General features: G+C 36.7%; 2 protein-coding genes across 4 annotated transcripts; both read left to right on the plus strand.

Moving 5' to 3' along the window:
* The first annotated feature begins 583 nt into the window (after positions 1 to 583).
* Positions 584 to 6,228, plus strand: LOC147551844 (serine/threonine-protein kinase SAPK7-like). Of its 2 annotated transcripts, XM_086667657.1 has the most exons (10): positions 677 to 903; positions 1,052 to 1,197; positions 1,304 to 1,378; positions 1,474 to 1,575; positions 1,666 to 1,719; positions 1,800 to 1,892; positions 1,990 to 2,082; positions 4,609 to 4,713; positions 4,809 to 4,907; positions 5,648 to 6,228. In XM_086667657.1, the coding sequence occupies exons 2-10, from the start codon at positions 1,078 to 1,080 to the stop codon at positions 5,981 to 5,983; spliced, it is 1,077 nt and encodes a 358-aa protein (XP_086523783.1). In that variant the 5' UTR covers positions 677 to 903; positions 1,052 to 1,077; the 3' UTR covers positions 5,984 to 6,228. The 2 variants fall into 2 exon arrangements, with proteins under 2 accessions (XP_086523782.1, XP_086523783.1); XM_086667656.1 differs by having other exon boundaries at positions 584 to 1,197.
* A 1,052-nt stretch (positions 6,229 to 7,280) lies between these two features.
* Positions 7,281 to 20,137, plus strand: ABCD1 (peroxisomal ABC transporter 1). 2 transcript variants are annotated; one of them, XM_086667658.1, is made up of 25 exons: positions 7,281 to 8,689; positions 9,458 to 9,668; positions 9,798 to 10,071; positions 10,239 to 10,463; positions 11,501 to 11,698; positions 11,869 to 12,323; positions 12,614 to 12,749; positions 12,824 to 12,902; positions 13,349 to 13,587; positions 13,692 to 14,002; positions 14,076 to 14,184; positions 14,267 to 14,522; positions 14,607 to 14,715; positions 14,876 to 14,966; positions 16,027 to 16,151; positions 16,256 to 16,405; positions 16,485 to 16,557; positions 17,438 to 17,618; positions 17,697 to 17,855; positions 18,250 to 18,411; positions 18,489 to 18,725; positions 18,983 to 19,143; positions 19,243 to 19,295; positions 19,383 to 19,461; positions 19,561 to 20,137. In XM_086667658.1, the coding sequence occupies exons 2-25, from the start codon at positions 9,607 to 9,609 to the stop codon at positions 19,645 to 19,647; spliced, it is 4,011 nt and encodes a 1,336-aa protein (XP_086523784.1). In that variant the 5' UTR covers positions 7,281 to 8,689; positions 9,458 to 9,606; the 3' UTR covers positions 19,648 to 20,137. The 2 variants fall into 2 exon arrangements, with proteins under 2 accessions (XP_086523784.1, XP_086523786.1); XM_086667660.1 differs by having other exon boundaries at positions 8,272 to 8,689; positions 9,512 to 9,668.
* Positions 20,138 to 22,546: the final 2,409 nt, after the last annotated feature.

A 22,546-nucleotide genomic window follows, 5' to 3' on the forward strand; every position in this document is an offset into this window, starting at 1 on the left:
TCTTATCTATATTTCTTTATCAAAGTAGGGGTCGTTGTAGACTACCGACCTACCACTCACCAGGGCCTATTCATACGACAAAAAAAAAAAACCTTCATCTTATTTCCTTCCATTAGCACCGCCAACGTCCCCTATCATCATCTATCTTTTTTACTCTATACATCTTTACTTTTATTATTTTCTCTCCCCAAAATAGATCTTTTGAAGATCAATAAAAATGGATTAAAACGTCCTCTCATCTTCATCACACAAAAACAGATCCAAGGGAAGTATCTCGTTTGTCTTCGACACTTCTCAAAGAATTTGATCTGACGAAGAATAGTTTGGGGATGAAACTAGAAGACAAATTAAAGAAGATATATAATAACAAGAAAAAAAAATATATGATGATGATGGTGGTGGTCGCTTGCTGAAAATCTTGGTCATCGCCTGTCGCTTACTCCTTTTTCGACTAAGAAGAGTTACATATCCCCTATAGGGAATTGTTTTTGAAAAGAAGGACAAAAAGAGAATAAAAAATCTAACCGTCAAATTTGACTAACGAAAATTAAATACATGACCATTATGAAAACTAGTGATCTTTAGGGGGTAAATTGGATTGGTTGGTCACTTTTAGGGGCCAAAATGGATTAAACCGAGGAAGAAGCCATGAACAATCACTCCTCAATTTCTACTCACCGTACTAGGAGTAGTAAAAAAAGAAAGAATCAGAATTCCTCTTTCTATCTCTCTCTCTACTTTCTCTCTCTATCCTACCAATTTCTCCTTCCTCAGAGAACGGCGTTTTTACAGATCGAAGGAAAATCATAAAATAATGGATAGAATTTGAAGGATGTGACCTAATGTCCATTTTTCAAATCACTCTCTCATCACATGCTTTCTTCCTTTAAATATTTCACCTCTGTAATTCCGATCTTCTTCCCTCTCTTTTTATCAACTTTCGAAAAAAAGGCGTTTTTCAAGATCTCTGTTTAACCAAATCGAGATTACTAGTACAAACCTATATTCATTATCTGAAACTTAATCTCAATTAGGGTTCTCTTTTTATTAGGTTTTGATTTTATTGAGATAAGAAAAATGGAGAAGTATGAACTTGTTAGAGATATTGGATCTGGAAATTTTGGTGTTGCTAGACTTATGAGAAACAAGGAAACTAAAGAACTTGTTGCCATGAAATACATCGAGCGAGGTCACAAGGTATCTATCTATCTACCTATCTATCTGGATATTTAGGTTTTATTTCTCTCTCTCTCTAGTTTTTCTCTCTGGTTTTTCTGAACAAATTTTTGGATTTTGATTGTAGATCGATGAGAATGTGGCGAGAGAGATCATAAATCATAGATCTCTTCGTCATCCAAATATTATCAGATTCAAGGAGGTGATGATTCTCTTTTTCTTAGATTCAATTTAACAGATTATGATTTTTGATTCAATTCTTCGGTTTCTTAGGGTTTTACTGGATTTTGATTGTAGGTCGTCTTGACTCCAACGCATATCGCTATCGTTATGGAGTATGCAGCTGGTGGAGAACTCTTTGAGCGAATCTGTAACGCTGGAAGATTTAGTGAAGATGAGGTCTTTCTCTCTCTCTATCTCTTGATTCATTCATTCATTTTTTTCCTCAAATTTCAACACTAATTTCTGAAAAAATCATGAAACTTTCAGGCGAGATATTTCTTCCAGCAGCTCATTTCAGGCGTCAATTACTGTCATTTCTTGGTAAAGAAATTTTAGTTGGTATTTAGAAGTTTTGCCCTAAATCTCGATTCTAATTATGTTCTTGATTCTTCTTTTTCCAGCAAATTTGTCACAGAGATTTGAAGCTTGAAAACACACTCTTAGATGGAAGTCCAGCTCCACGCCTGAAAATCTGCGATTTTGGGTACTCAAAAGTAAGTGACCTAAATAAAATGAATATTTTTCTTTCAATGGCAGGATTTGTAAATTTGATTACTTTATATGGGCATAATTGTGAAATTTTAATGACAGTCATCTTTGCTTCATTCGAGACCTAAATCAACGGTGGGAACACCAGCGTACATAGCACCGGAGGTACTTTCACGACGAGAATACGACGGAAAGGTATAACTGTAATTTCATTCAAATTTATGGGTTATTTTATTTGCTAATGCTAGTAGTTTTCACACGTGTGGACCAAGTTGGTAGAATAAAGTGCCACGTTTAGTGTTTCTTTGATTATATGAATGGACACGAAATTGTGGTGGATCCCACATTGTTGACGTAAGATTGACTACTAAACAGCACACTTTGTAGTAGTGGGTCCATTTTGGATGCTTCATAGTAATAACTATTCATTATGAAAGAATAATGGGTGGGTCATGTGGGGAATGGGTTGTTGTGAGGAGTTTCATGGGCAAAAATGAATGGATAAAATGGCTGCATTTAATTTGTAGTATTAGGTCATCTCATATATTATATGAGTATACATGAGTAGATATTTTATACAGACAAGTAATGTTAGGTTTTAGAAAAGTAGATCCATATCATTGTCAATATCCACATTTTTTTATTGTTATATAGAGAAAATTTTTAATAAACAAAAGACTTGGATCCTATTAATAGCAGATCTCATCCTGATTTGATCGTATAGAGATAATGGAGGATGGAACTAGAACATATTAGAACAAGTGTTTGACTTGGTAAGGTAAGACAACACGTGGGGCAACTGTATTGCTCTTCGTTATCACAAACTTAAAAGTTTAAACGTCATTATTGTAGGCATTGGTTGCATCGATTGTGTGATGAGATGACAAGGGATGTCCCTTGTGAGTCTCGAGCCTATGCTGCTTTAACGCCTTAACCAACTCGGTTGCCAGTAGATTGCGATATAAAGTTACAACAAGTTATTCTTTATCTGAGGAGGGGCTTTAATTTTCAATGCGTATTATATATAATATATAATGAAAACAAGGGGGCCTTGATAGTCCCCTTGCCTCTACATCAATCCACCAGGGCTATAACAAGCGACTACTATGCTTAATGAAATTCTATGACAGCTGCCTACACTAAGGGCCTAAGGCTATAATAATTGCTCACTTAGGGTGAGAAATCTCATTAAGTAGTTCCTAGAAAGTGCACAAGAGTATAGGACAAGTATAAAGAGTAAGCGCCAATTGCTAAACCTTCCTGGGTTGGAAGGAGTGCACCACCGGCTGGGTTGGAAGGAGTGCACCACCGGTGGTGAATTTTGTTATTTCTTCCAAAGGAATCCAAAGGAAGAACATAATTTGTTGGAGAAATTGCAATAAATGTTTGACACATGAAATCTTTATGTAGTCATCATATATACACTGTCACTGTTACTAAATATACGAAAGACATTTCAAAGCCATTATTAGGTGAAGCTTCAGTGACCTTTGTTTATTCAAACCATTCAAATAAATTGGAATAGAAAGCCATCAATATACTTGAATGGAAAATTTGAAGTTTATAATGTTTTATGGTCAAGTCGAAAGTATTTTGAAGTAGGATTAATTCCTTATTAGCACCCAATGTGTGACTAACTGGCCATTTTGGCCCCTATTGTGTCTGTGCTTCCTTTTGGCCCCCGAATTTTTTTTATCTCTTTTCGGTTCTACCCTAAATTTCTTCTCAAATCCTTTTAGCCACCTCATTTCTCTCGCTTTCTCCTCTACTTCATCTATTCTTCTTCCATAGTAGGCGATCGAGGATCCTCAGCCAACCCTTTGCCGTTGAACTTCATTGGAATTAATTTTATTTTCATCTTTTTTCCTCTCTCCTTCAATAACCACCTCTCTCTCTCTCTCTCCACCATCACCAGACACCCCTCTCCCTCTCTCTACACTATTCCAATGAAGGGGATGGTATCCGTCTCCGAAACTCTTCGTCTGGCTCGGGGAACTATGATTTCGGGAACCCCCTACCAAGAAGACGAAGTAAAGATCTAATTGTTCAAAAATCAAGACATACAACTTGAAGAAGAAAGGATAGAAAAGTTACTTAATTTAAATATTTATTACTTAATAGTTACTAGTTGGCTTGATTTTTTGGCACATAAGTTTCTATTGTCGATACTTGTTCAATTTATTTATTTCAGAATTATTTCTTAAATATCAACCCACTTATTGTTATGGTTCTTTTCTGATGTTATGATTAACTGAAATGTATACATATTTTCCGGAAAAAAGAAGAGAAAGATAATAATAATTTTTTTTGTTATGTTTTGGATATATCTTAAGCCCTTGATGTTATGAAGAAATCAGTGTGTGTTATTGCTAATTAATCTTCTTTATGAACTTCAATGACCAGCTACATTTTCTTGATGGATGAAGTTACAAAATAGGTTTATCCTGCCTTGTTTTGCTTTTTGTGTCCATTTCTGCTTGTCAAAGCTTTCAGCTATGAATATATTTCTTTTGAAAATAACGACCAACAAATCTGCATTAGTTAAAGGTTTGGTAGGTTGAACGAGTGGTGATTCGGTAGATTGAATTGAATGGTAGGCTAACGCCGCCTCATAATTTAGAGACTATACTGTGTTATACCAATATGACACTTTCAACTACTAGTTTAAGTTTCACTCAAGGGTCTATTTACATATAAGAGTTGTTTTACATGTGTCTGTAGTTGGCTGATGTCTGGTCATGTGGAGTAACTCTTTATGTTATGTTGGTGGGAGCTTACCCTTTTGAAGATCAAGAGGATCCCAAGAATTTCAGGAAGACTATTGGAGTAAGTGTCCTTCCTTTTCTTCGATTAGTATCATATTGATTTCATAACTTCTCTACATAATCGTTTATGTTTCCTGAATACCCCTTCTTTTGCAGCGAATAATGGCTGTTCAGTACAAAATCCCCGACTACGTTCATGTATCTCAAGACTGCAAGCATCTCCTCTCTCGCATATTTGTTGCCCATCCATCCCGGGTACGTGCACTTTCAAAAATAGCGAAGCATTTAGTTCAGAAAATGTTTGTTTTCGAGTTAGTGTTTTTAGCTAGTCTATGATTCAGAGAGAGAGAAAAAGAAGAAAATACAAAGTAAATTATGGAAGTAAGTAGAAAATTACAATGCAAAAGCATAATAAGGGTAGGTTAATGGGCTTTACGACAAAATAATCGGTTCCCTAGTCCTACGCGCCCTTCATTAAGCTGACCTCCATTGATGCTTATATTGACCTTGAATTGGTGAATAAATGTTTCTACAGCATCGGTTATAATGGTTGATGTAAACCTCTAAGCCTAGGGCTAATCATGCCCCAGCTGGAGAGCCATAGTTATTGATATTGAGTATATGAAATTGATTCTAGACATACGTAGCAACCGTTTGGTTTATGTCTACTACTTCAAATGGCTTTGTGTGCCATGAAATTTCACAGGTGGTCATGGCGCTTGTGAATAATTAGCGAGAGCATCTAATAACAAATAAATAGGTGATGGACCTTTAAGATTATGAAAATTTACCTTTATCCTGATATCGATAAATTTAATTTACTTACATATGCCATTTTTCGCATTTGCATTGCATATTACACCCAATACAAAGAGGAGTCTTTGTTACAACACGTGCATCAAATCCTAACATTTTGAAAATCACCGGCACATTTCATTTACTGGTTCTTACTTTCATAGTTCTAAAATAACTTAAGCATTGAGTAAAATTTGCAGAGAATTACTCTGAAGGAAATCAAGAGTCATCCATGGTTCCTGAAGAACTTGCCGAGGGAACTAACAGAGTCGGCCCAAGCAATGTATTACCAACGAGACACCCCAACTAGCTTTTCCCTCCAAAGTGTCGAAGACATAATGAAAATCGTTGAGGAAGCGAGAACTCCTCCACCGTCTTCCAGGTCTGTTAGTGGGTTCGGATGGGGAGGAGAAGAAGAGGAAGAAGAAGTTAAGGAACCAACAGCAGCTGCAGAAGAAGAAGATACAGACGATGAAGATGAATACGAAAAGCGCGTTAAGGAAGTTCATGCAAGTGGAGAGTTCCATATCAGTTAAGGGTTTCCTTCACTCTGTCTTACCCTTGTTATATTATTTTACAAGAACAAGTTTCTTAAATCTTAAGCTAATTTTGAATTTGGAACTACTCTTAGAGGATGCTTTTGATGTTTGTATAAAAAGTTATACTACTCTAGCTCTGAAGTCTAAAATATGGGGTTTAAGATGGGTATAACTTAAACCCACGTTTGATAATCTGAACTATCCAGAGTTGTGTGAAATAGATGGGTGTAACTTTATTAAAAGTATAGTTCTCTTTTTTTCTTTTCCCATTTCTTTCTTTTGATTTACTAGGGTACAACCGGTGCCTTGTGCACGGCAAAATTCCTTAAGCACTTTGCACTTGTAAAATTTGTTAAGCACTTTGCACCTGCAAAGGCTTGCAAACTGGTTGAGAAATTTGCTAACTTTTTGCAAATATATTCAAAGTTCTTCAAAGGCATGCAAATTGTTTGCGAAGGCTTGCAAAATTCTCTCTAGAGTTTGTTTAACATAAAATTCGTTTAACAAAAACAAGTTGAAAATCCTAATAAGTCGGTCTCATACAATAACCAAAATTTGTTTAACATAAACAACGAACAAGATGAAAACGCTAGCAAATTCGTTTAACAGAAACAAAAGTTCGGAATTTCTCTCTGGATCATTTGATAAAAAACATCTGAGCTCGAAAAAGCCAAAGTCATCCATAAAAGAACCCAATAAAAAATTGGGTTGGAAGAGTATTTTGAAAAGTCATGGTGGTGCCTAAAACCATAAAAATTAATTTATTATCTTTTTAATCAGTTACTTAAATAACTTCACCTCAAAATAAAACTTATGAAAAATAAATAAAGGTGGGTGATTTGGGGAAATAAAGAAATTATCCGGAGTACAAAATATTAGGTGGATATATATATAAATATATATGTTTTTTCCTCCAAACACTTAAACCCTTACATTTTCAACTTGTTCCTCTTCCAATTCTACCATGAACACCGACGACTTCCAGCATAAATTCCGGCGACCTCCATGACAAATCCCAGTCATCTCCAACAACTCTCAACTTCTCTCTCTCCCTCTCTCTCTCTCTCTCTCTCTCTTTCCCTCTCTCTGTTCTCTCTCTCTAATCTCCGACGAAGGGGAGGAGCCCTTTTGCCGGAGTCCTGGTTTCTAGACGAGATCAGATCTCGTTTGGCTTCAAACCAGAACCCATTCATCGGAGATAGTGAGAGAAGAGGGAGAGGGAGACGGAGAGAGAAGAAAGGGAGAGAGAGAAGATGGAGAGGGAAGAGAGAGACAATAGAGAGAACAAAGTCTCCGGCTAACTCCGGCCGGCGACTTACTGCCGACGACTTTAAGGGTTTGTTTGGTTTATGTGTTTTGGGGTTTCCACATTTTTCCTGGATAATTATCTTATTTCCCCAAATTAGCGGCCTAAATAAAACCAAATTTTAACTTAGCATCGGTTTGTTACGTGGGAAAATAGGCGAAAAAGTTGTTTTCACGGGAAGGTGGATTTAGTGTTTGGTTAGACAAAAAAAGATGTGAAACCGTTTTCTCATGGGAAAAAATGTAGGAAAAAAGCCTAAATTTTTTTTCACCCTCCACATGTGAAAACCGTTTCCCATGTTCTATCTCTCATGTGTTTCTCTCTCTCTTTCCCTTTCACTTTGAGACATTTGCAACCCTTCAATCAACTCCAAATACTCCCACAAATTTCCACCTGCAAGATCAAAATCACTATCCACAAATAATTTGGAAAACTTAAAAGAACTTACCAGTATGCCTATAAATTTCAATCCTTCAAACACCTCGAAGTCTCCAACTAGTCCAGGAATCATCAAAATTCTACCAAATCAACCAAATCCGAACTCTACTTCTCCTAATAGTGAAAGAAAACATCAACCAATCAACTGTTTACCTTAAACTCTTACAGATACAATCAGTCCAAAAGTTAGTGTAACTTGAGAAGAAAATTTAATGCACCGTAACCCTATAAAGATGGATGGAGCCACAGAGGGGTTAGATTTGGGATTTTCTCATGCCACACGCCTATACTGAACAACAAGGCTAAATGACCCGTCTCTTTAGACTTCCACTTTAAGTGCATGCCAGAGAAACAATATTTTTTATCTCCACGTAACTGAACTTGTGAGAGGAGAGAAAAATTCTTATTTCTCACCACATGTGGAAGTCTCACATAGTGGGTTAATTTTTTATTTTTATATTACCCTAGAACTTAGCCTTTCTTTCCTATCAAATGTTGACAGATGTTGTAGATAGGTATGTTCTTAAAGTCACGGATGAATGGTCTAGATTTCTGCAGCCCATCGAACCATCAAATTTAGTGGCAGCAGAATTTGTATATATCTTGTTGGACAATTGTACCCTTGTCTTCTCTTGGCCCTAAGTCATGACGTCACATTTGTAAAGTTTCTCAGACTTCTCACCAACAGTTTCTTGTTCATTTCTATCTCTCTCTCTCTCTCTTTCTAGCACGCACTCAAACGCAAAAGATTGGGATTTATACTCGTTCTGTTAAAGGGTTTCTGGAATAGGTTAAATTAAATTAGGGTTTCTTACTTCTTGTTATCTGATTGGTTATTTAGATGTTAGATAGATAAAGTTTGAACATAGGTGTGCAATTTTCGATTAATACTTCTTCTGAAGTTGCTATTGTAGCTCATCTGGTCATCGCTGTTGAATCAATTTTCAGCTTCGATTGAGGTAAATTGTTTCTTATTTTGGGGTTTTGATCCTCAGCCTTTTTTATCTTCTTCCATGATTTGTGGGTTTTCTTTCTTGTTTGCTTATCATGGATTTAGGCTCAAAATTGATTTGTTGTGGGTCTTCAATACTTTATATACAAATCTTGAACGAAATTAATGATCTTGAAGTAATGATTTCAATGTATTAATCTCAAAGTCCACACTTTTAGTGAAATACTGAAACAAAATTTCTTATCTCAAGTAAGGTTTTTGAGTTGGGATTAATAAGAATCCAATGTAAATTGACTATTTAATCTTGAAACAATTTTATCGTTCCATGATAGGGCAGTTGGATTGTTTTTCTCTGTTTTGAGTCAGGGTAAAGACTCAATCTTAGAGAGGTTAACAAAGTTCAAATTTACAAATTTATATATGATGTTACAAATAAGCGAAAATAAATCTTAAGTGTAATGTTGGTTGTTAGCACTTGAGGTTATTGAACAAGTTTAGTATATTTAGTGTAACTTTAGCTTACCAAGTTATTTAACATTGGATTTACTATTCCTATATATATATATATATAATATAGTTTGTATGAATAAGAATCTGTTATCACGACCTTGGTGTCTCATAACTATGACCTTCTTGGTCAAGAGTCGAGTCGAGACGTTCTACGTGGTTAACCACTAATACATGGTCCGATAACACATATGCTACCATCTCATTTCCTGGAATTTGTCAATGGAAGTCCTTCATTGTAATTATATCAATTAATTATTCCTTGCAGTTTTTACCAAGACATGCTTGCGAACAGCTCATAGTTCATGTGATTCTGCTGTAGGATGTATGGTAGCATGTTAGAGTTACGGTTCCTTCAATCACCAAGATAAATTACCACCTGCTAATACACTTGGCTGAAAGACTCGTATCAAGACTATGCCGTCTCTTCAGTTATTGCAGTTGACTGAGCATGGACGAAGTCTTTTGGCTTCGAGAAGGTATTACCAACTCCGGTGCCAATGTTTTCTTTATTAGTAGTTTGTTTACTATTTTATTTTCTATAATTTGTTTTCTTCTTTAGCCATCAATGCAGTTGGAGAATTGATGTTTTTGTTACTGTCAATCAGGAGAATCTTGGCTGTTGCCACAAGTGTATTAGTGGCTGGTGGAACAGCTGCATACATGCAGTCACGTTCCCGAAGAAAATCTGATTCTTCTGGTAATTGCACTGAATCTCTTAGTGATAACAAACGTTCAAATAAAGTGGATGGAAGTGGTAAGGTTGTAAAGAAGGAACCAAAGAAAGGAAGATTGAGATCACTTAAAATACTAGCAGCTATTCTTCTGTCTCGGATGGGCCGACTTGGTGCAAAAGACCTTCTTACTCTTGTTGCTATAGTGGTCAGTCTGTTTCCTTTCGACTGACGCTTGATTTATTCATTTATTTGTTGTTTGATATGTATAGTTGCATTAAAATGTGTCCCTAAAGTTTCTATTGTCATCCAAGTGTACCACATGGATTTGGGGAGTATATGAACCTTAAAACCTTTTCAATACTTACTTTGCAGGCATTACGAACCACTTTGAGCAATAGACTGGCGAAAGTTCAAGGATTCCTATTTCGGGCTGCTTTTCTTCGACGTATACCAATCTTTTTACGCTTGATCATTGAAAATCTTGTTTTATGTTTTCTTCAATCAACCTTATTTTCGACTTCGAAGTACATTACTGGGAGTTTAAGTCTCCGATTCAGAAAAATATTGACTGACCTTATCCATTCAACTTATTTTGAGGTTAGTAGTGCAGCGTAGTATTACTTGTTAATCATTTAATATTAGATTGTTATATAATACTCCATTGTTTTTCCTAGTTTTACAGGCAATTGGTACATTATTGATGTGAAATTAAGATGAGATAATCACTCTCTCACATTAGTAGACTAGTAGAGCAATAAACGCATTTATGTTAATCTGGTCTTCTCAAACAACTCAGGTTTGCTGAAAGAAAGAAAAGCTCACAGAGGGGGCTGCGAACCAGTTTTTTAGGAGACCAACCTTCTCTTTTAGGTTTTGAAAAAAAATAAAATCCTTGACATATGTGTGTCTTTAGTATAAGATGCTTACTAAGTTAATGAGAAATAATTAGGTTAATGAGAACCGTAGGGTTCATCTTTTTTAGTGCATTTTGCACTTCATTACACGTCACATGGTCATAGTATGTGTTTAAGGTGACACCAACATTCCTAGATTATGCTACATGTTAAAAAATGATCACTTAAAATGGCTTGTATACATGTGTCATGTGTGAATGTAATATGACATTTGAACCATGAAGTTGATACCGGATCCTGCATGCCCCCTTAGTCGGAGTTGGCTGGGTGCAATACACTTCGGTACTCAGTCCTTCTGACATAATCAATAGAAACATGGGTATGTCTCAATTAATAGTCATGACTCATTGGCTAAGTTTCTTTCAAGCTGATCTCTGGTGAAGAAGAGCATTCTCTGTTAGATTCAGCCTTTTGAGTTTGATTATGTAGTTCTAGATAAACTTCATATGGTAATGTCTAGTAGCTACTCACTAAGTAATTAAATAATTTAGTGCTACACCTTAGTTCTTACTTTCCCTGGAAAAAGGAGAGTTTTTCTCTGTAGTCATTAAGGTGAATGAGGAACCTGTTTCTGTGAAACTGCTACAAGACCGAGTAGGTAGGTTGGGAAGAGTATCCAGCTGTATAAGCATAACTATGTAACTATCTATATCATATTATTTGATACATCTGATTTAACTTGCATTTTTATTACACTTATAAGGTTGCTTTTTGTTTCAGAATATGGCATACTACAAAATGTCCCATGTTGATGGACGAATCACTAATCCAGAACAACGAATAGCGAGTGACATACCTAGGTTCTGCTCAGAATTAAGTGATCTCATACAGGAGGACCTGACTGCTGTTACCGATGGTCTACTGTACACTTGGCGTTTGTGTTCTTATGCAAGCCCTAAATATCTTGTTTGGATATTGGTACTCCTTCCTTCACGGACTTTCTAATTATTTACAGTTCTATAAAGTAGTGCCGGCTTCGGGTTTTTTAGTCCATGATTCCCATTGATGCTGGTTCCCTTTTTCAAGTTAGTTTTTTTCTCATTAACTTCTCTGGAAGTTTGTGAAATCTCGTTCCTTGTTACTTTCAGGCATACGTAACAGGGGCAGGGGCACTGATTGGAAAACTCAGTCCTGCATTTGGGAAACTGATGTCCAAAGAGCAGCAATTTGAGGGGGAGTATCGGGAGCTTCATTCAAGGCTAAGAACCCATTCAGAAAGTATAGCATTTTATGGAGGCGAGAAGAGAGAAGAATCTCATATTCAGCAGAAGTTCAACACACTTGTTGAGCACATGAAACTTGTTCTACATGATCATTGGTGGTTTGGGATGATCCAAGACTTCCTTTTGAAGTATCTTGGTGCTACAGTTGCAGTTATCCTGATTATTGAGCCATTTTTTTCTGGCACTCTGAGACCTGACGCTTCAACTTTGGGACGGGCAGAGATGTTGAGCAATCTAAGATATCATACAAGTGTCATAATATCTTTATTTCAGTCACTGGGGACTCTCTCTATCAGTTCAAGGCGGTTAAATCGTCTCAGGTAATTGATTCAGCTATCCTCGGCTTGCAGCTTACGCATTTTCTCCATATCAAACGTAGGGTCATGTTGCATGCCCTTATAATTCCTGAAATGTTACTACCTAGAACAACTAATACATGCGATGGAACAATTTTGGTTAGCTAGACTTTTGAGAAATTCCTTATTGGCTGGAAACTTGAAGTCTCCTTTATTTGCCTGGGTTATTTCCTTGATTAGTCATTTGCTACCTAGATCTACCACTGGATTACTGGACCCACTGAAGCTTTGAAATTTCTCTTTTCCTTTTTCAGTGGTTATGCTGACCGTATTCATGAATTAATGGTCATCTCAAGGGAGCTAAGTATGCACGATAAATTTGTTATCCAAAGAAATGGAAGTAGGAATTTTTCAAGTGAAGCTAATTATATTGAGTTTGCTGGTGTCAAGGTACGACAGTACATGATTTATCTTTGTTTTGAAGCATATTATTTGGGCGTTCTCATTAGTAAAGGTGCTTTCAGGTAGTAACACCAACAGGCAATGTGCTGGTTGATGATTTGAGTCTAAGGGTTGAATCAGGATCTAACCTTTTAATTACAGGTAAGTTCTGGTAGACCGTATTCCATCTGGACTACCCATTCTCCTTTGATTTGTTGGTAGCCTGTTCTCGAGATGTTTATATTTCTTATGAGCTTTAACTAGGTAGGCTTAAGTTTTATTCTCATTGTGCTAGAATACGTTTTTTTTGTTCCTTGATAAGTTTACATAGGTGTTGTATGCTGATGAATTTTAGTTTGATATGCTTTCGTTAATGTCTTGCATGAGATTCTTTTTGCTTGCATTACCAAAAAGAAAATTTGGTGTTAAAATTAAGAGTTCCATATATTACTATTTTGAGCGATGCAACTTCATTTGACGCTAGATTAGTTCATTTAAGAGTTTCATATATTACTATTTTGTTAGTATCTTTCCTTGATCCCTGAATCGACATGGTTGAAATAGTGTTTTTGCGTTGAGTACTCACATATTTCATATTTTCTCTGAAGGTCCAAATGGTAGCGGAAAAAGTTCTCTTTTCCGAGTTTTAGGAGGTCTGTGGCCACTAGTATCTGGCAATATTGTAAAACCTGGGGTTGGTTCTGATCTCAATAAGGAGATATTTTATGTTCCACAAAGACCATATACAGCTGTAGGGACACTTCGCGACCAGTTAATTTACCCTCTTACAGCGAGTGAAGAAACAGAACCACTTACAGATGCTGGAATGGTAGAGCTTTTGAAAAATGTATGCCCTCCTCTCTCCTTTTGTAAACTCCGTGTTGTTAGGGCCCTATTCTGGTGGTCTTTACTCGTAAATGATTTATATTTGACAGTTTTTCCTTCCGTTAGGTTGACCTTGAGTATCTATTAGATCGTTACCCTTCGGAAAAAGAGATAAACTGGGGTGAGGAACTCTCTCTTGGAGAGCAACAAAGATTGGGAATGGCAAGGCTGTTCTACCACAAGCCCAAGTTTGCTATTCTTGATGAGTGCACAAGTGCTGTTACCACTGACATGGAAGAACGTTTCTGTGCTAAAGTACGAGCAATGGGAACATCATGCATTACGATATCACATCGCCCTGCACTTGTTGCTTTCCATGACATTGTGTTGTCCTTGGATGGGGAAGGAGGTTGGAGAGTTCATCATAAGAGATTGTTGTGAGTACTCGAGCTATTAGTCTCTTCTATACAACATCAGGATTTGAATTCTTGACTTCTCTGAATTCTGTAGGGATGATTCTTCAGAGAACGCTGAAACTGAAACCAATATGAGTGTGCCATCTGGGACAGACCGCCAAAGTGATGCAATGACTGTTCAACGAGCTTTTGCTCCTAGAAAGGTCTTAGTTGTTAAAGGTTGAGTTCAATTGCAATACAACTTTTATTTTTTTACTAATGCTTCTGGGGTTTCTCTTTCCACAGGATACTGCATTTTCACCCAAAGCACAACCATATGATGCAGAAGTAATTAAAATGTCTCCTGCTGTAGACCATAAGGTTCCACTGCCTTTGGTTCCCCAGCTAAAAAAGGCACCGAGGGCTTTGCCCCTGAGGGTTGCTGCAATGTTTAAAGTGCTGGTACCAACACTGCTTGATAGACAGGGAGCTCAACTTTTTGCTGTAGCTTTACTTGTTGTATCAAGGACGTGGATCTCAGACCGTATTGCTACTCTGAACGGTTAGTCCAAATATCATGTGATTCACATATCAACGTTCTTCTATGTCTCTTTTTTTTTTATCTAACTAAGTCTTTGTTCTACAGGGACCAGTGTTAAGTATGTTCTTGAGCAGGATAAGGCAGCATTTATTAAATTAACGGGCATCAGTGTGCTTCAAAGTGCAGCAAATTCTATTGTTGCACCTTCTTTGAGGTACCTCAACTCGAGAAGATATATCCTTGTTGGGAAGTTGATATAACAAATTTTACCTAAAAATCTGCGTGCATTAAAAATGTGAATGGGAGACTGTTCAAATATGTTCCTTGTAGAAAACTATATTTTGATAACTTACTTTGTCCTTTTTACTTCCCAGATACTTGGCAGCCAGACTGGCTTTGGGCTGGAGAATTCGTTTGACTCAGCATTTACTGCAAAACTACCTGAGGCAGAATGCGTTTCATAAGGTAGTTGAGTATGATCATAAGCATGTAACAATCTGAAATTGCTTTTGTTATGTTATAACTTATAAGACACGTAGGGTCTGTTTGTCTGTTATGTTATAACCATGTCTCGTCTACCTGTGAATTTCTTTGCTGAAGGCTAACTAAACAACTGTAATTGGTGGTTAAATACTTATATGGATTTTGGAATGCGCTATTTGCACATTAGGTAGTGAATGTGGATGGTGGTTGCGAAGAGAATGATGTTGAACATGCACAGAGAAACATTATCCTGGATGCACGATATTTATGACTTCTAAACGTGGTATTGAATTCAGATATATTGAGGTCAAGATGACATAAAGATTTTGATTTTGACAGTCACCTATAAGAAATTTTGGTGGCAATAGCTGTCATATATTTTGAGCCAGTTAGTTACTTTACCAGTTTACCTACTAGATTCGTGGTCTGGAATAATTTTATGGGGTCCACAAAATGCTTCTATTTTTCTAGTTAATTAGTATTTGACTACACATATTTCCTATTGCAACCTTCTATGTCTTATATGAGCATCTAACACGACTATTAATGTTGGTTTGTAACTTCTATACACCACGATTATTATTGAAAAACCAGCTACAAAAATCTTTTCTTTAATCGTTTGTTGACATTCTAAAAAAATCTCTATAATGTTTCCATCACTTAAGAAGCAATTCCATCATTTTCATGACTTTCCTAATATTTCCACATTGAATGAAATGTTTCTATAAAGTGTTTTCTAAACTGAGTGAACTCTGTTTTACTTGCCTGGCGTACACATTTGCTGCTAAATCAGTGAACATTCATTAGGTGGATTTGTTTCATATCTGAAAGGTCGAACTATGTTACCTGCCTGACCTACGCATTTGGTGCTGTTTGTGTTTGCGCTTCCAAAACTCAATGAAGTAGTGTGAATCAATTTGCAAGTTTCATGCACATGAATCTTGGAGCTGACCTGATATGTCCTAGTTGTCCTTGTAGTTTCTTTAGACATCTATTGGTGTTTCAAGAACTGAGATACATGTTCAACATCTTTCCCTTGTAGGTACTCCACATGTCAGGTGATGATATTGATGCGGATCAGAGAATGACACACGATGTGGAAAAGTTGACCGGTGACTTGTCAGGACTTCTCACAGGAATGGTAAAGCCTTCAGTTGATATTCTTTGGTGAGTATACATTGTTATTATTCATGCCTATTAGACAATAAATTCAGCAGTTTTAAGTTTAAAGATGCTCATGCTTCATTCATCTTCTTACTCAACATATTCAGGTTTACATGGAGAATGAAGTTACTAACTGGCCAAAGAGGAGTTGCCATTTTATACACTTACATGTTACTGGGTCTGGGTTTCCTAAGGAGTGTCACACCTGAATTCGGCGACCTAGCAAGTCAAGAACAACAACTTGAAGGAACCTTTAGGTTATCCCGAGCTTCATTTTCGTTCTCAATATATTTTTGTGTGGATGCATTCTACCTAATATCATGATTAATTGATCAGGTTTATGCATACAAGACTCCGCACCCATGCTGAATCTGTTGCATTTTTTGGTGGTGGTTCTCGAGAAAAAGCTGTAAGTTTTTTTTTTCTTTTAATAATTTCAGCACTTATTCTATGGTTAAATTCCAGAATATATCTGATGCATGCACAATTGGGTTGATACATCCACAATTAGCTCCTCACTGCGACATAATCAACGCTATCTTTTTAGTAACTTTTATTTATTTTAGATTACTTATTTCCATTTGTTATGGGAAATTATTTGGAAAAACTTGCTTAACAAAATTCTTCTTACACTTACTTCTAAATTAGGTTTTATTTGTTAATTTCCTTAAAAGTTGTAGAGGGGTTATATTTTACTACTTTCGAGATACATCATGACTGGAGAAAATCCTAAGGTTGATATGTATCTCGGCAGCAAGTTTTAGGGGCATTAGTATGTTGTAGAGTTTTTATAGTGCAGATATCTCTATATAAGTAGCTCAGAGTATCAAATTAAGTAGCTAAAGTTGAATGTGTTATCTTAATATAAAGTTGATAGTTAAGTGCTAATCATTTGTTAGCTTAAATGTGAAACCTCTAAAGAAACTTCCGCCTAAAAGCTTACATCAGTCAGCTAGTGACGCTTCTTTATTTTGCTTTCTTTATTAATAGAGCATCATAAAATGCACTGGATCATAAATTTGTCACGAACTTGTATTTGATATGATAACTGGTCTGCCTGGCGTAGCATCCTGTCCTGTCTAAACCAAGTATCAGTGTGACCCTTCAGTCTGTTCAATTTGCTGCGCTAGTTACTTACTTGTGACTAATTCAAAACCCACTCTACATTGAAACTGTATTGTTCACAATCTTGGGTTATCTTCACATGTTCAATTTTAGGAATTAGGTGTGTGAATTCTTAATATGCTGACAGTTTTCAAAGTATTGATGAGATGCTAAATATTGAACAGATGGTTGATTCAAGATTCGTTAACCTGCTTGATCATTCTAGGCTACTTCTGAGGAAGAAGTGGCTTTTCGGTATACTGGATGATTTTGTGACTAAGCAGCTCCCACACAATGTTACTTGGGGACTCAGTTTGCTATATGCTATGGATCACAAGGGAGATAGGGCACTAACAGCTACTCAAGGTGAACGGATCTTTAGAATGTCGAGATTAACGATTGAGGGTATGTTGGTCTCATCCTCATTCTTTTGACTACATACAGGTGAACTGGCACATGCTTTGCGTTTCCTAGCATCAGTAGTATCACAGAGCTTCTTAGCCTTTGGCGATATCCTTGAGTTAAACAAGAAATTTCTTGAGCTTTCTGGTGGTATTAATCGAATTTTTGAACTTGAAGAATTTCTTGATGCTGCTCAAAACGGTAATTATCAGCTTCTCATGGTCACATTTACTACCCTTCTATTTTCAACTTTGTGCGCATCACTCTTTTTTAGTCTGCCCAGTTGGTGTGTTCCTTACGTACCCTTGGGGGCATTTATCGAAACAGGGTATTGGGCCAAAGACCCAATTTTCTGCTGGTCTTGGTTAAATAGACATGTTAATTTTGGCGTACGAAGATTTGGCGTCTTCCATTTTTCTCAAATCAAATCTATATTTATTTCTGCCGTTCTGCTACTTTTTTTATCCGATTGTAGAGGAAGTTTTCTTAGATAGCTGGTGGATGGTTATATTCGTTGAAACGGATTTCCACTGCTTTCTCTCTTAACAAATCATTTGGAAGTTATAAACTCTTCTTATTCACTGTTGTTGCACAGAGGTTCCTCTGCCTCATTCTTCATCCTCGCTCCAGATAAGTGAGATTGTTGATGACGATAAGATTTCCTTCTCTGAAGTGGATATTATCACCCCTACACAGAAACTCCTAGCTAGGCAGTTGACATGCGATATAACACCAGGCAAAAGTCTGCTTGTTACAGGTTAGTGAAAAACTATACTCATTTCCTTTCAGGAACTTGGGATGATTCTGATAAATCTTTTTTCTTGAAATTCCTAGGTCCCAATGGAAGTGGGAAAAGTTCTGTTTTCAGAGTCCTTCGAGGTCTATGGCCTGTTGTAAGTGGAAGGTTGACTAGACCCTGCCAAAATATGAGTGGAAGTAAAGAAACAAGTGGTGGTGTATTCTATGTTCCTCAGCGGCCATATACGTGTTTGGGAACTTTAAGGGATCAAATAATTTATCCACTTTCTCTAGAGGAAGCAGAACTGAAAGCATTGGAAATGTCCGGAAGAGGTAATTTGTTGCATAAAGGAACACTGTCTTCACCACCACCTCTTAAGGAATTTTCTTGTTTTCAAAACTTGCAAGAACATTTAGTGTGAAGGAGAATTACATCGTTCACTGAACTTTCCACAACCAACGAGTTTCAATAAAAATGCGATGATTTTTGGGCCCTAATCTATTCTGTACCTTATCTGCTTGCAGTTTGGCTCGTCTATTATTGTTGTTATTGTTTTCCCCTGAAAAATCTGTTACTTAATTTTTGTAAGGTGAAAATTCCGATGCTAAGCATGTGCTGGACACCCATTTGAGATCTATACTAGAGAATGTTCGATTAGTGTACCTTCTAGAGAGGCAAGGAGGAGGATGGGATGCTGATCTAAATTGGGAAGACATTCTATCTCTCGGGGAACAGCAAAGACTGGGCATGGTATGTCCATCAACCCTATCAAATGCCGATTCTAGTTAATTGTTATTTTTATCATTGGTAGAGTGGTTATCTTGATTTTTTCCATATTATGCTTGCCAGGCTCGTTTGTTCTTTCACAACCCGAAATTCGGCATCCTGGACGAGTGTACAAAGTACGTCTTTTTCCTTTTTCCGGTAGTTCATTGTCGAAGATAGAAATCCTGAACCTAAACTTACCAAATGATCTTTGTTTTTCTCAGTGCTACAAGTATAGATGTTGAAGAGCACCTATACAGGATAGCAAGTGACATGGGCATAACTGTTGTTACCTCCTCACAGGTAACTCATGTTCCACTATCCAGTAATTGTCTTTCGACTGGAAAAATTTATCGACCGCCGATTTTCTGTTAACATTCTTATATACGTCTATTGTCACAGAGACCGGCTCTTATACCATTCCATTCATTGGAGTTACGGTTAATCGATGGAGAAGGCAAATGGGAGCTCCGTTCAATTAAACAATAAATAAGATAACGACATGCTTGAAAAGATCTAGACGGGTTATCCTTGGGGCAAGCGTAATCGGTGCTTGAAAAGATCGATGGGGGGTAAGTACAGCAAAGTTTTGTTACTTTCATATGACAAGGTTGGTATTGATCTTCTTATTTTTTATGTTCATGATGTCATTCTGAGCCAAAATGGGAATCAAGAAGTTGGCTGGAAGACATGAAGAATGACATGGTGATTTAGTAATAAGGAAGGAGTAGAATTGTAAGTACATAATAAAGTCTTTTGTGTATATGCATATCTGTGTCAGTTTAGGTTGGCATGGATATGTCCAATTTATGGTGTAATCCTTGAATACGCGATTCCATTTCATCATTTATCATCCTACAAAATAAAATGAGAGAAATCTAGGGCATCACCAGTTATGGTATGTAAACTTGATGAACTTCTGGTTTTAGTGCTCTTTGCTGGGTTTATCGATGCTAGTAAAATGGAAACTCATTTCGAATGACTGTTTTCCGCTGTTGTTACCAAATACCAACTGTGATTAATGCTATAGCGTAAAACAGTGGTCCCATTTTTTTATTACTGGAAGGGTAATTGGCGAAGGAGCAATGAAGTCATTCTGCTTCTAGGGTAATACCTCAGTGTTATTAATTTGGCTGAACTCTAGCTCTGGTTTTCTGACTTAATTTTAAAATGTAAGAATAAGTGTAAGAATGAGCTTAGCATATTCTCTCTTTAATATGCTATGATGCTAGGCTGAGAGCATCTCCAAAAGCACACTTAAACTTTAAAACTTAAAGTGTTACGTAAGATTTCTAAGTTTTTGTTAAAAATCATGTCTAATGGGATACTTTATTAGATATTAAATGATGGTACGGAGGCAGTTATTTTATACTTGTCACTTTGGGGAAGCAAGAAAATTTTCGGATATAAAATTTCAGGAGTAATGTGGATTTTGTCTAACTTTTCGGGGAACAAAACTTCTTCGTCATCTCTTTCCAACTTCAGCCACCTCCACCACCACTATTATCTCCATTCTTCCCCCTCCTCCCCCTCCTCCCACCACCACTACCACCACCCCCTCCTCCCACCACCACTACCACCTCTAAGTACTGTCATCTTTGGTGATATATATATATCTTTATGGGATGGAGAAGAAAACTTGCGATCGGAAATCTTTTTCAATTTGATCTTTCAAATCTTATTAGATTTTGCCATAACCTCCTGGTTTTGTAGTCTAATAGGTTATTCACACTGTCTGGAGAATGTCCCAACTTTATGGTTTTGTCACTAAAATGATGCTCTCGACGCGCTACTGGATTATATGGTGGCCAATACGCGGACAACCGTTTTTCTTATATGGACAACTATTTTCGGGTCCGATGCGAGTCAATTATGCTTGACTTAGTTGACTTTGATTTAATAAGGGGACAACTCCATAAAGTCTTAAATACTAATAATTAGTAACATGTGGACTACTAACAAAAATAATAGTTAAAGATTGAAAACCTAAACTGTCTTCTTCGTTATCTTCTTCCTTCTTCTTAGTCTTATTCTTCTTTCTTCACTTGTACTAAAAGTAAGCTGTAGTTTCTACCATTTTTTTTATCAAACCCTAGATGGATGAAGAAGACAAAATCTCTTCTTAGTCTTATTCTTCTTTCTTCACTTCTACTAAAAGTAAACTGTAGTTTCTACCATTTTTCTTATCAAACCCTAAATGGATGAAGAAGACAAAATCTCTCAATCTGCACCTGAAGAAGTTTTACCAGACGTTTCTATAATAGGCATTAATGACATTGATGAGGTAAAACAGAACATAAATTGCGACGAAAATCTGACAAAATCGGACAATTTTCCAGATTTTCTTAGCAACTTAGCTTCTGTTATGCCATATTTTCGCAGAAAACCGACGAAAATATAGCATAACAGAAGCTAAGTTGCGACGGAAATCTGGCAAGTTTTCTGATTATGCCAGATTTTCGTCGCAAGTGATGTTCTGTTATGCCATATTTTTGCACAACCCGAAGTACCAGATTCATCTTCCTCTTCACCCTCATTTTCAGAGTCGAAACCAACAGATCCATCTTCGTCTTCCACATCTTCTCTGATTTTCTCTGCCATCAGTACCATCTTCTCCTTCATGGTTGGTTTTAGAGTTTTAGGGTTCTAACCTTTGTCTTTGGGAAGATTCTACAACAACTCCCTTGCCTTTGTTTGATGCCATAACCACCAATGCTTCTCCAAAGAATTTCGCTCTCTACAAATTTGGGTGATGATGAAGAACAAGTAATAGAAGAGATGAAGACTAAACTAACCCACGGTTTATGGAGAAAGAGTGAGGTCATCAAATAATACATCTGATTCTAAGAGGACTTGAGTGAAAATAATAGAGAGTTGTACCCTTAAAAATTGATGTCCATATAATTTTTTTTTTTTTTGCGTTGTACATATAAGATAGTTGTCCATATAAGAAAAACAGTTGCCCGCGTATTGGCCACCGATTATATTTCCAATAAAGGTGCGCGGCCACTGGGAGCTTTTGTGGCCAATATGTTGTACTAACCCATCAACAATGTCGACTTTACGTGTGTATGATCATTCCCTTTTCTTGTCTACTGAAACACTGACCGAAACCAAATTTACCTACTTTTTCCTAACAATGTTTGATGCAAGGTGTTAAATTTCAAAATGTTTGTAGCGAAATGACCAAAACGTTTCTCTTTCCATATTTGGCGAAATATTGGCCAAAATCTAAATTTAATTCTTTGCAAATGGAGAGGATTGGTACCTCTGGTAGGTTACGTTCATGGGATTTTTTTTTGCTTTCTAACAAACCAATACTTTCAATGGAGAAAAAATTAAACGAAAATTTATGAAATGTTTGGATACCCATTTAGTGGGCAAGTCT

This window comes from Eschscholzia californica, unplaced genomic scaffold, assembly GCF_041429995.1.
Source record: "Eschscholzia californica isolate CP2 unplaced genomic scaffold, dmEscCali1.0.p SCAF_3, whole genome shotgun sequence".
NCBI classification, from domain to species: domain Eukaryota; kingdom Viridiplantae; phylum Streptophyta; class Magnoliopsida; order Ranunculales; family Papaveraceae; genus Eschscholzia; species Eschscholzia californica.

What these genes read in the sequence shown, in the direction of transcription:
- ABCD1 (XM_086667658.1), top strand. Translation starts at nt 9,607, where the DNA reads ATGCCGTCTCTTCAGTTATTGCAGTTGACTGAGCATGGACGAAGTCTT. An exon ending in AGTCTTTTGGCTTCGAGAAG is followed by an intron (nt 9,669 to 9,797) that starts GTATTACCAACT and finishes ACTGTCAATCAG; the next exon opens with GAGAATCTTGGCTGTTGCCA. An exon ending in TCCATTCAACTTATTTTGAG is followed by an intron (nt 10,464 to 11,500) that starts GTTAGTAGTGCA and finishes TTTTTGTTTCAG; the next exon opens with AATATGGCATACTACAAAAT.
- LOC147551844 (XM_086667656.1), top strand. Translation starts at nt 1,078, where the DNA reads ATGGAGAAGTATGAACTTGTTAGAGATATTGGATCTGGAAATTTTGGT. An exon ending in ATATTATCAGATTCAAGGAG is followed by an intron (nt 1,379 to 1,473) that starts GTGATGATTCTC and finishes TTTTGATTGTAG; the next exon opens with GTCGTCTTGACTCCAACGCA. An exon ending in GAAGATTTAGTGAAGATGAG is followed by an intron (nt 1,576 to 1,665) that starts GTCTTTCTCTCT and finishes TGAAACTTTCAG; the next exon opens with GCGAGATATTTCTTCCAGCA.